This window comes from Anopheles marshallii, chromosome 3 (genome assembly GCF_943734725.1).
Source record: "Anopheles marshallii chromosome 3, idAnoMarsDA_429_01, whole genome shotgun sequence".
In the NCBI taxonomy this organism is placed as follows: Eukaryota; Metazoa; Arthropoda; class Insecta; order Diptera; family Culicidae; genus Anopheles; species Anopheles marshallii.
In genome coordinates, this window is record NC_071327.1 from 1,433,959 (window position 1) to 1,447,536 (window position 13,578).

At 40.7% G+C, this 13,578-nt stretch overlaps 1 protein-coding gene across 1 annotated transcript; it reads right to left on the reverse strand.

Moving 5' to 3' along the window:
- Positions 1–1,799: 1,799 nt before the first annotated feature.
- Positions 1,800–12,338, reverse strand: LOC128715468 (zwei Ig domain protein zig-8-like). The gene is made up of 7 exons (XM_053810371.1): positions 12,272–12,338; positions 4,189–4,514; positions 3,802–3,918; positions 3,435–3,528; positions 3,075–3,202; positions 1,993–2,161; positions 1,800–1,903 (listed from the first exon to the last, which is right to left on the reverse strand). Exons 1-7 carry the CDS (start codon positions 12,336–12,338, stop codon positions 1,800–1,802), a joined length of 1,005 nt encoding a protein of 334 aa, XP_053666346.1.
- Between the last annotated feature and the right edge of the window lie 1,240 nt (positions 12,339–13,578).

Genomic DNA, 13,578 nt, shown 5'->3' on the forward strand with positions numbered 1-13,578 from the left:
TTTAAATAAATTATGGAACAAAGCAACAAGTTTGATTTGGATGTGTTTTGTCTCAAAAATGCATCTCAAGTGGATTGAAACTTTATGATCAAAAATATATTTCATCAACATTCTATATCTTAATGCTTGGTATGAGACTTACGACTACTTTTCTAAAAAATATAGTTCAGAAGCGAATATATAAATAACAAGAGTAGTCCTCTGTCTTTGGAGAAGCATCTTATGTCCTGTCCAATGTTGTGAGACATCTAAGTCAATTTGACAACAATAATCTCTTAACTCAGGTGACAATCACATGTAATCGCTTGCATCTTGGGTGCTGAATCTTATGAAAATCCTTAATCTTACATTATATCTAAAAAGAACAAACTAGATTCTGTAGCTCCTTTAGCCTAGCATCTTTCAATGCAATTATAGCCTTATCTGGAAGATGGATCAACTAGTCATTACAGACAGAATTGTGGAATTTTCCCCTAGTATATGGTTTATTGTTCATAGATTTCCTGAAAAGCCTTTAGCAGCTATAGCTTTGTGTCAGAAAAGTTAGTGTTAAGGTACTCCGCCTGTTTGTTATTTTGTTTATAAAGTGTATTATATTTGACGCAAAGTTCCATATCAAAAGCCATTTAATTCTTCCAAATAAAATAATATTTTACTGTAACTTACAAGTTGTTTTGAGTAAATTGTCATTTAAACTTATTGTCCTTTATTAATTGATAATATTTGCTTCACAGGATAAGACAACAACTGGTACGTGGTATTTCTTTCAAAACGATTAAAATATAGCGAAAAGAAACACAATTACAAATATGATACATTGGTTTTCCTCTTTATTATTCATTTACCTAAAACAAGCATAAACCCATTTCATCGACTGACACGTAGGTTGCTTTCATTTGATGTTGAAATTTCCGAAATTTTATCAAAGAGCTTCACTGGTCGCAGTGAATTTTTTCACATTATTTTCTGCACAAAAAATCGTTCCAAACAAAGTTATTGGAACACAGAATGCTTATAACTGAGCATTTTTTTATTGTTTTTATTCTGCTTCAGGATCTCATGTAGTGTCAAGGATTTTTTTACTCAAAAGGAAACGACCGGGTATGACAGCTAATGCTTTCTAGAGCCAATGAATTTTTGAGCATTGTGGTAAAATAATTTGAACAGCGAGTTAAACAATACGACAAAACAAATGCGTTTTAATCTGTGTGATTAACATTTTTCAGTACTATTTTTTATGCAGATCAAACAATCAAATCAGTCAAACACGTGATGCAAACACGTGAAGCAAATCTAACAACCTTGAACGGTACAAAACCGCACGCGCACCGGTTTAAAAAAAACCCTTCACTCTTTGGACTAATTATGATGCTGCCAACCATCGTCGAAATCGATCATTGGCATGATTAGTAACTGCTCAATTCGTCATTTACCGCCAATCAGTGTTTGAATACGCGTAAGTGCGCGTGTGTGTGTGTTTACGCGGACAGTATTTTGCCGCAATCGTTTGGCCATTTGAAAACCGCAAATTAATTTATCCTACATCCAGTCACATCCCATTGTTTTGTCCTGCACCTGCACCAACATTGGTCAACTGGCACATTTAATCTAATTAGCTCTAATTTGCGTGCCACACTTTGATGTGCCGCACTGTGTGCCCCACGGTTGCCTCTCGCTCTCTATCACGCTGGCTGGCTATATTTGTGCGTGGGATCCATTTTGTGGCTAAACTGTGGAAGGGTTTGAGGAAGGACTGTGACCCGTTCCCGTCCGTGGTTTTTGCGTTCGGAATTGCACTTTCATCGCCGTCCGAGTAGAAAGCTAATCAGCCAGAGGACGAACACGTTCAGTGGATCTCCTATCCGCAGCTGACCGCCATGCTGCATGGCTGCCGGATGTTCCCCTTTAAAGTAAATGGAGGAAGGAAACATCGAACGATTACAGCGGTTTTTAAACAGAGCTACGGTGGCATGGAAGTAATGAAGCTGGTACCATTAAGAATGTGCACGTTAATCGTGGAAGGGTCGGCATTCGACGGTGAGCAGACGTACTTCCCGGTGTCAGTCGTACGGGCGCGCTGTATTAGCAGGTAGGATGTCGTCGTTTCACCCTTTTCCGTTATGACCGACACACCACCCCGGGGCGAATCGTAGTTGATCTCCTGTCGGGAAAGACACCGTCGAGAAAGGAAAATATGAAACAGAATAAATAAGAATCATCGATGCCGAATCATTCCATTAGTTCTATTTCTAACTTCATTGATTTTCAACCCACGATGAAATGTTCGATAGTGAGATTGAGCCGGCGCGTGACCTGCCGGTGCTATATTGAACGATGCTTCATTATTCATTATTCAGCAGCAGAGATGATGAAAAAATCAGAAAGCAAACACAAGCATCACATTTCATTGGAATAATTTGCACAGAAATTCAAGCGTAAGTCCACATTCTTTCGTGCTTTTTTAGCATCATTGTACCAGCGAGATCCTTTTCCCAGTATCTTTGGTATTTTATCTATTCGTTTCATTTTGCACGGGACTGTGCGGCGAAAATGCACTGCAGAAAAAAAAGTGATAGGAAGCGTATAGCTGAACAAAAACTGTCCAATGAAAATAGCCAAGTAGCTCTTAAGCAAATAAAAATGGCAATTTGCTTGCTTGAACATTGGAGAGATTCGAATGAATTTCCATTGTTCCAAACAACGATAAAACCATTGCCATTGCCTTTCCTCTTCAAATGTTTTGACTGGTTTTCTCTTACAGATTCAAACCTTGTGAGTAGGTTTAAATTTTACTAACATTCATAAGTCTCGCTTGAATCTAATACGAACCCTAAACAAAGCGGTTGCCGTAAACCGAAATATTTATTCTAACAATGGCATGAAATTTGGACACTCAAATCCCACCATAATGGCACAGCATAAATCACACCCATTTCGAAGAAAATATAAACCCAACAACACAGGACGTTGAAACGAAACAGGCCACCATGCGACCCATGCCCAAAATGTTCCCACATTCATTCATGTATAATCCCTCCGAGTTCCACGACTCTCTGCTTTGCTCTCCGCTATACCTGATTGTTGTGTGTCCAAATAATAGTTGAGGGAGGTTCGGGTGAGTTCCGCACTATACAGGTTAAATTTACAGTTGAGCCCGTGTTGATATACAGATCCGGTACACCAACGATCGTGGTGATTGGTTCTGGGGAAGTAGAGAAATGGGTAGGTTGGAGTGTTTTTAGTTGAAGTTGAAAGCAAACCAAAGGACATAAAAGCAGGAGAGAGTGCGTGCTGAATGCATCATAGACAAGCATTAAATAGATTCGTGCACGGATCTGAAGCATAAAGTAAAGCGTGACACAAAAAAAAAACGCTCGCATCTCGCGTATCAACCGAAACCAGTATGTGTCCATTAGAGACAGTTGGATGCTTACCTACTACGGAGAGGAACATCGAATGTCCGACCGGTGGCGTAGTCGAGATCTGGCACTCGTACACGCCAGTGTCTCGCTTCTGTGGGTATCTAATCTGAAAGAACAACGAACGGTACCGTATTAGTTAGTTCCAGGGCGCAAAAGGCAAAAGGTGAAAGAGAGACAAAACAAAAACCCTGGCATGTATCTCCAGCTTGACAGTGAATCTCGTGCCTACGCCTCCCAATGATCGATGGTTTGGGGTAGACCCAGTTATAGTGTCAATATAGCCAGTTCATTTTTTCCCCCAAAGGCGTGTGCTCCCATGGGCATGTGATAAACCAAACAAGAAAAGAAACAAAAGAACTGGGGATGGAAAGGAACTTACTTGTAGTGACCAATCGTCTGTTTGGGGATTATGTACAGCTTGGAAACGCTGGTCGGATGTATAGGTGAATCTACCTACGGTTAACAGATGAATGTCACGATGCCGCACCCAGGACACCTACCGGGGACGAATGTTACGCCCGGAGGGTTAACGTGTGTTGATAAATGGACCGCACAGGAAGTCGCACAAAAACAAATGGAACACTGGGTTAGAATTTATCGAACCATACGGTAGCTTATTCGATTGGAACTCTGCAATTCGCAACGTCGAACAAACAAACAAAAAATGTATGGGAATCATCACTGGAATGAAGCTGGAACTAAAGGCAACTGGAACCGAATGGAAGTCGAAAGGAAAATACAGTGCAGTGCAGTAATTGAAATTTACCGTTTTGTTGCCGATGTTTTTCACCCGGCAGTTGAGATAGGCCGTCTTCCCGACCAGTGCTGTAATGTTCTTCGAGGCGGACAAATCAAAGTGTGGCCCACGGTCGAGCGGCGTCCGGAGCAGATTACTTTCGTCCGAGTCGTAAATTTCGTTCTCACTCGCTTCCGGTGCCGGGTGGTGTGGCTGGTGAAAGCCAAGGTGCAGGTTGCCAAGGTACGGTGGCCTACTACGCACCGTGGGATGAGTTCCCTGTGAGCTACTCCGATCGTCACTCAGCTCCAGCAAGAACTGTTCTTCCGAGAAGGTCTGCAGTGACTTTGTGATGCCTGAAGGGATAAGTGGGTGCGTTTCAATTGATGGCCGCCGTAGATCGGGAAATGGAACGATTTGGAACGAGAAGCAAAAACGGGAAGATACAAATTACAAGTACAAACTGGCAGTTTGAAGGCGTCAAACGGAAATCGCTATGTCGTGTGGTCGGTTATAAATGAGACACTTTTCCTCTACCAAGGAGTTTGTGAAAGGTATTGGTTACGCTCGTAAATTGATTTCAGACCAATGGTAGAACGGTGTAATGTATCGTCTGAATGAATGTGGTCCGTTGTCATATTTAAAATGCAAAAAATCAAGGTGTTTTATTATCTTCCCAAAAATATTATTATTTTAGTTGCCTTAGTAGACGAATCTGTCATAGGTGAAAAGAAACCCGTTGCTATGATATATGTACCATGCGATTTGCATACATGTTGGCGCGAGCGATTTCAAGGAGGTATAATAAATTCTAAGTATCTTAGCTGTGAGATAACTGGACATAGTTTCAATTGTGTCCTTATAGCTTTTAACTGAGCGATTTCCAATGAACGGTCGCTAGATTAAGATCTATCGTTCCATTTGTTCTATTTGAAGCATCTTAACGTTAAATACCACACGATAAAACCGTCAACAGCATAATCGACTTGCATCGTTTTTTCCAGGCAGTATTAAAGAGCTTAGTTGCCCAGCTGAACGAATCACTCCATTCACACTGATATCAGGAAGCTTCTTTTGATTGGGAGTTTCTAGCAACCCTGTCCCTTGCCGGTATTATGGCGTTGCCACCAAGAGCGAGAATTAATTTATCGTTGATATCAATCTTGCTCGGTCAGCCAAGTTGTGGTTTCACGAGACTTATTGCTTGCAGTCAGATAAACGAAAAAAAAAGAGTAGGAAACACTTCGAAGACCAATGAAAAGTGACAGCTCAGCAGTAAGGTGTGAGATGTTGTCACGGATAACGAAACATAAATCAACTGTCGTATCTAATCGAGAGTGTGTAGCGATAATGCAACTTGATTGTACGGAATGTACCCAGAAGGAAGAGAAGATTAGCGTTAGTTTAAATATTGACGATACATTCCATCCGATGATATATGTACGGTTATGTACGCTTGATGCACAATCCGTACACACACGGATCAGTGGGAAAACGAGCTGATGAGTTGATAAATCTCATCGAACGAAGGCAACGAACGGACCACCTCGTAAATCACATATTTAAGAAATAAAAACATCTCACGTTACTGTGTTTGCATTGTTACTACAAACAGTTTCCCTACGGCTGAGTGAAAGTCTCAAATGAACTGCATTGAAGTAGCAAGGCTTATTTATAAATTCAATTAATCATCATACCGTTATCGTTCGTTTAGTAACCTCAAAACTTTTTTGCAGAAGATAAGGATAATTTAAGAAGGGCCATAAAATATGGTACTCGATTATGAAAGAATTCCTGCTATCACTAGAACCGAATGTTATCGGATCACCTCAGGCCGTTTTCTAAGGGAGCGAAACATTCACATTGGCTTTGAATGCCCGATCAGACCCGTAATTTAATTCCAATTGACTGCAAACAGTTATCAAAATTTTGCCGTTAATTGTGTTCGATCATAAAATTGGCACCAAATTGAATCGGTCGGAAAAGGCACCGCCGGAATGTTTTGTGATGCGCTCTAACCCACAGGGAGGTTTTGGGAAACCGGAGGTCGAACGGCAAACTCCCAAATTGATTGGTAACGATTATAAGCGTATAATTAAGCTCCCCGTAATGTCGGTTCGGAAAAGCGCCATCAGGGAAGGTAAACCTGCACACACACATACACCCACACACACATGTAGACTTTCCTATCGATTATCAATTCCGGAAATGGTCGATTCCCATCTGGTGTGGTACCATTTGTAGGAAAATCTGGTCGAAAAAAGTCAATCTGATATTGCCATAATACAGCCAGTGATCGGTTGCGAGTGGATTGTTGCAATCTCCACAGTAAGCACTGGGGACTGTTGATCTCAAATCTGGAACACATCCCCAGCGGATACGCAGCTGTTGAAGGCCCGTTTTGCCAGACGTGTTTGTGATTGCATGGCAACCGAGCTGATTGGAGGATTGGACAAGCAGGCAACACAGTTAATTAACAGAAAACACTCACCACAGCCAGCCACGGCAATAGCATCGCAAGCAGCTGAGGCCCTTCAATCGATCGAGCGGTAGATTTATTGATGTGGTTTATGTGCTCGTTGTGGTGCCAGGAAAATGGCGTAAATCGTATTGGGATGGATACGATTGGCTGTTGTCAAAATTGGCATGAAATAAATTCAATTAAAGGCACCAATGCTATACGTCCCAAATTCCGATAGTTGATTAACGAATAAACAAAACTTTCACAATAAAATACTTTTCAGGAAGCATCAGCTCATGCTTGTATAGACATTATTCGAATAGCACCGATTTTGTTCATTCTGAAACACTAATTTGACGATTAGACCAGAAAAAACGAATTTAACTAAGCAGCAACCAAATACTTGTGAAATCAATACTCGGTAATTATGAATTGCATACTTTCAGGAGTCGTTATGCGAAATCACCATAATTTATACACAATACACACCTATTTCATACACGAACTGACGGTTAAAATGAGTTGATTTATTTTTAAACGAAAGCTGCTATCATACAATTAATAACGAATACTAAAGCAGAGTTTTTCGCTTCTTGTTTCCCTCGCAAAATAAAAACGTATTCGTTTCTCGAATGGAACTCGGTCAAGGTAAAACAATTAACGTTAATGGATTTCCATTTATCTCCTTTCTTCCGCACAATGCCGATAGCTTTGGTAGATCATGTATAATTAAGAATAACGTCAATGTTCATATAAGCCAATATGTAAATTTAACCGCTTGCCTAACTAAACATGAACATCGTGCACAATTTGGTGCGTTCATGCTACTTTTTACTATGACGTTTAAATACTGATTTATGTGCAAAACCTTATGAATAACAAAGGTACAATGTTCCTGTGAAGCATAGCCCATGAAACTCCATGCCTATTGTTCGCCACAATCGGACAAGTGACCCTACACTCTGACGGGTTAAAACTTCAGATTAATATTCATATGTTTTCACTTCTAGGATCCAGAAAAAAGGATCCACTTGTTAAGACCATTGTCGAGTAAAAGATTTCATCCTTGCGCGGTTACATCTCGCACAGCCATTGCATGTTGCGCAGACATTTAAAAGATGGCTACCTCCGGTGGAATTGCTATGCTTTTTCCTGCTGGCCCTCACTGACCATCACCATTATTGTGTGCCGCCCAGACCGGCGAACGCAAAGCAGATAACAGATAAAAGGATTACATCGGACCCCGTAAAGTACTGTAGAAATGGTTTTGGCCTTAAATAACCCGCCCGAACGGCCTTTTGTCCCCCGTTAACTGCCAGAACGGTACGGTTACGGTTAGCGTGTCGGTATTCCATCTCCGGTGATCCTTTTTAAATTTCTTTCACTTTCCAGAACTTACCGCAATATTTCGCCGGGCAGGTCCACGAAAGCCGAAAGCTCCACATCGACACAGAAAGGTCACTGTGAGACTAAATATGTATGCAAGCCTTTTGCTTACACATTGAGGATGGGAAGAAACGCAATTCTTAGATTTCGGAGCTCGGGGGCTCATGAATATTCCCGGTGCCATTGCTCCGGTCCCATTTTTTACTTCACCGAATTAGATATCTGCACAATGTTCGTTAAAAACAAGACAAATGGTTTTACGATCGTCTGCACTTATATCCTCAAAAAAAAACCAATCTGAACGCAGAGTTTCCGATTCGGGTTTTTTTTCCTTCGTGCCTTCCATTAATGCAGGAACTCTTCCGTTTGCGCTGTATGCGTAATGTGTTTTTGTCTTATTAATTCACGATTTATGTACTGCTGGAAGATATTTCATGGGCGTGCCACATAACTGCTAGCGAGTCACGTTTCGCCAAGTAATCTTATTAAGCAGGTTTCTCTAGAAAATGTACAATAAATGTAAAACAAATGCATAATAATGCCTGCACCATATTTTGCATGGGATGTTCATGGATTTTTCTCTTTATTCAACCAATAACTTTAAAAACTCCTGTCATACTCATCAGCCGTTTTTTTTTTTAAATAATTGTAACACAAACACATTTCCCACCCACCTTACGTACAAACAAATTGAAAACAAACAGCGATCGTATCAATTACAATTACAAACACGGAACCACCAAATTAATTTCAAATTAATTAGACTTCTCCATCGCATGATCACACACATGAGTCTCACGGGAACCGTGAAATTAGTTCCCAGCATGGCACACACACTTCACCCATGTCCTTAAGGGTGTGTTGCCCAGGCAAACGTTACCACGAACGTATCGCTTTACAAAAAAAAGGTACAGAAAATGGGTGCGATAGCAAAAAATAAACCATGGCATCTTCCTTTAGCCCTTATGCAAAGCAGCTTTGCGTGTACAATGGACGACGAAAGGGAATGTTCATGTGCTTGAACATTCCTTTCGTTCGTGCCCCAAAGGCAAAACGGAAGCGGAATGAGCCATTATTATTTAAATTACACTCCATTGGTGTGAGTATATATGATCGCACGTTTCCTCACAGAGTTTTATGGAACTGTGTGTGTGTGTGTGCGTGCGTGGCGAATTCGCGAACCATAACGAGTCAATCGAATGGTGTGAATTACCCCCAGTTAAATCCCATTCTTGCATGCGTACGCAAAATGCAAAACCATTCACAAAAATGCGTCGAATCGTTAGGCACAAATGGCTATTAATAAATCATTCTAGACGTTACTGATGAAAGATAACGTAGGCTTGTTTTGTTTCGGTGTGAATTTTACCCATTTTGTAGCCATTTGAATAATTTTTAGTACTGTTTTCCCATCGGAATCATCACATAGGAAGTGAGGACAAAAAAAACTAATTCCACTCCGAAAATCGTTCCGCCTCAGCGCATCAAGACATTTGATGATGGTTTGACGTGTTTTCAATTTGTTTCTCCGATTCTCAAATGACCGTTCCACGCTGAGCTTACTTTTTCAACAGTTTTTTTCTCTCATCGCTTGAAAATGTTCACGTTTTGGTTAAATGGAAAAATGATTTCGTGTTGTGCGAAACGCAGATTACGGCTCCAACGTCACACGATCTGAAAATCTCAGCCTGTACGTGTGACACGGAATACGAAGAAAGCCCAACACACACAGACACAAGCACACGGCGTAACAGTAAAACTCACAGCTATGCTAACACCAACGTTGGCACAGCCTAACGTGGCCAGTAACAGTAAAAACTGATGGTGCACCGTTCTGTTCTGCGATCAAATTCAATTTTGACGCCAGTCGGATGAAAGCCAGGCGTATGTTGTGACCGCAGGCAATCCGGTGATGTTGGTTTTCTTCATCCTTTTCCTTTTCCTGGCATACATCTAAGCGGCAAAAACAATATTCTAACAGGCGGAAACGCATGATAAGTTAGTAGCAAGTTTGTGTTTGAGAATTCACACCAATTTTGTTTTATCTTTTCTTGCAGACGTTGTGTAAAAATATGTCTAGGAGAAGAAGCGGAATGATGCATTGGCGAGTTCAAGTTAACGATCTCAGTAAATATTTTGCATTAAATAAAATACTTCATTCTTTCAAGCATATAATCTATCCCTTCACCAGAAAAGGTGTATAAGATAGATGTTGTACTTTAATGAATGATATACCACTTAAAAACAGTGCACACAATAATAAATATCACGCAAACGTATTCGCATAACGTTATTTCCATCACAACCATTCCCGTCCGCTTCGATTTGAGTAACCCTGCAAAGGGGCTGAAACAAACGATACTGTTCTTCTTGACTCAATCACGACAAGACACAAAAACAGTGAGCAGCACCGAAGAAGAAAAAAAAACAATCCATTCTTTTGATGCCGCGCCCAGACCATCAAAATCTGATTCCGACTATCTGGCGTTATCACTTCCTGTCATTTCCGTTTGCTACTTGTGGGTTTTGTTGTTGGGCAACAGGAAAAAAAGCTCAGAAATCCATTCCCTTCCGAACACTTTCACATTCTACCAGAGGCATGTCGAGGGTGTGGGTTTTTGGATATGTTCTTCCAGTGTTTCCAGAGCTCCCATTCTGTAGCACATATGGATTGCGTACAAAAAAGGGTTGAAATTCCCGGAATCTTTTATTTTCATCTGTTATTTTTTCTCGCTCCACAGCCAGCAGACATTTCACATGTTTGAAAGCAGTTTTACTTGTATGTTTCTTGTTGGTTTTGAATCGGAAAGTGATTCAAATGCTGAAATGCATTAGGTAAGTACTTGTTTTGATGATTATTTTTTGTCAATTTTAATGTAGAACGAAGTAAACAGTCTTCTGTAAAAGTCAATTGATGTTTTTGAATTAAATTGAAAGGATTAAAAGCTTACAGTATCTTAAAAGAAAATTTTGGTAATTGAATATTTAAAAAAATACTAAAGTATTGCTCTTTCCTTATGTTTGTTAACCAGGAAAAGATATATTAATGCAAACTGGTTTTTAATTATTGCAGCCTCGTATAGCTTAACGATAGATCCTGTAGGCTTTTGAAATTGATTTTCTTCTCGTTGTGTTTCAACAATACTTAAAATACCAAATCCACTAAAACAAAACAAAAGACTAGAATGATGAAGCATCTACATTATTCGGCACTCGAATGATGAATAAATTTCCCTACAGCACCACCGAGCCAAGCCATACGTACGAAAGAAACAAACCCTAACCTCACTTAAAAACCATTCTCCCAATGGAGACGCCCAGTCGTTTTGTGCCAACCGGCACAGTTGACCTTCGCGGATGCTGATGGTTTTTAGCAGATTACAGCAGTATTGCTTCATGCTTCATTTCCAATGCGCTTTCTCTGCAGTGGATCATATTCTCCCTGTTTGTTCGCCTTTTGCCTGCACGCTCTTCCCCACCTTTGGCCGTGCGACCACGGCTCAAACCGACAAACAGCGCCAACAATGCTTCCTGCGTGGTATTTCTGTATTTCGATTTAAAACCACACAAAGATGTACCGGTGGATATAAGGATCGGCAAACATGCCGGTACGTTTATTTTATTTTGTTTTCTTTTCATTCTGCTTCATTTCAATAGCTCGAGGGAAAGTGAATGCACCAACCGTGGCAGCACCACCGAACCCAGTCTTTGGGTACCGAAGGGCAATCAGAGCTAATAAATCAAAATGCGGTACATTTGGTTGCGATAGGCTTTGGAGCTCATATGTCCCCAAGGAGGTGGAAAGTGCTCACTGAAAAGATTGTTAAACATTTCGTTTTCGCAAATAGTACGGTGACGAATGTGTTTCTGTTTTTGGGAAGGTTTCAGTGAGCGTTATTTTACCAAACATTGAGCGTCATGCGGATGGGAGTTGTTTTTTTCATTCGCTATTTTGTGTTAGCAGCCCAAGAGAGCTTTTTGTTCTTGTTAGTAGATTTCGTTAGAGAAAGAAATGTTTTGTTTTACTTATTTTACTTTCTGTCCGTAATGCATCGCTTGAATAAGAATTAGTTTTAATACGAGCAGCTTTTTTAATATGTGTCACAAAACTGTCATTGTGATACTAAAAGTTAAAGAGAGATAAGTTATGAATACGTCATCTAAATATAAATATATTGGTTTGCTACTTGCATTTTCTACTCCAGAAGAAAAAATAACTCTAAATCAAAAATACAAAAATGATATAAACAACCTTCTTTTACTTACCATGATTCAAATGCACGATAAAAAGAAACAGCATATTTATCCCATGTTGACAGCGCCAGCTAGCCATAGCTGCAATTAGAAGAAAGGGAATAATTTAGATAGTAAAAGTGCGAAAACACAAAGAACCACAGCAACCTCTACGCAACAACCAATTAAAACACACAGCTTGTTAGAGGAAAAAATAACAGAACAACAACAAAACCTATCATGCAAATTGAATAAGTAAAATAATAAAACCAGACAGCTGGTCCGTCACCGTCACACAATCATCGAGAATTTTTTTATACCTTTTCAAACAATCCTTCAAGCAAACTGACAATCTATAACACGAATGAAAATTTGTTGAAAACGACACTAGACAACCTGCATCCCTTCCGGCCCGTCAACGCCACCAGACAATGCAGAACATTTGAATGATTTATTGCATCAGCATGTCCAACGGCTGCCACTCGTGCAACGGCACCGGCAGGATACAGTTTCGCTGATTGTGCAACTGGCTAATGTCACACGCACATCGAGCAGGGATGTCGCCATCAGCGACTGTCGAGAGTGACAGCAATCGCTAGCACCGGCATCGTTCGAGTAGCAAATAGAATAACATGCATCATGCATCAAGAGCGGGCATGAAAAATCGGGAAAAGCGACAAGAAAAACTAAATCTAGACTGGGATGATCATTTTCGAAGCATGCCGGGAGGAACTGACCTCACTCACAGTTTGCCACTGGGCTTCGTCGTTCGTTCGCAAAATAACCTGAGGAAGCGACCCGTGTTACGCAATGCTCAAATCCTCATGTTTCACGGGCAACGGTTATCGTGATGCGGATGTATTCTTTCCCTTGCACATGGCGTTACTCGTGGCGTAGTGTGAGCAGTAAGCCACTGTTATTCGACTACTTCCAGCTACGCTATACCTTGCGCGTGGATGCTCACACAACTTGTCAGGTCGTAGTTCACAGCGATGCAGAGGTCATTTTCGATCGAATTTTACATCCATACCGGGAACTCATTAGCGGGTAACGGTTGACCTGCATTCTTTACGCACAATACACAAAGGCTTCCATGGACATTGTCGGTTGGTTCCCAAGCTCACGACCGTTCAGCTTAACCACAGTTTTGAGGTATCATAAGAGCGAACAGAAATTTACGCAACCTAACATGGGCAAATACAGTGCGTGCTAGTACATATTTGAGGTCCTTTCGTGCCTTTTTCGCCTTCGTGTCGAACACGCGAAGGTGGCAATATCCCCAGCTTTAGCCCAAAAACTATTTTTTATAATTAGGTCATGTACTGAAATTTATCGTTTGG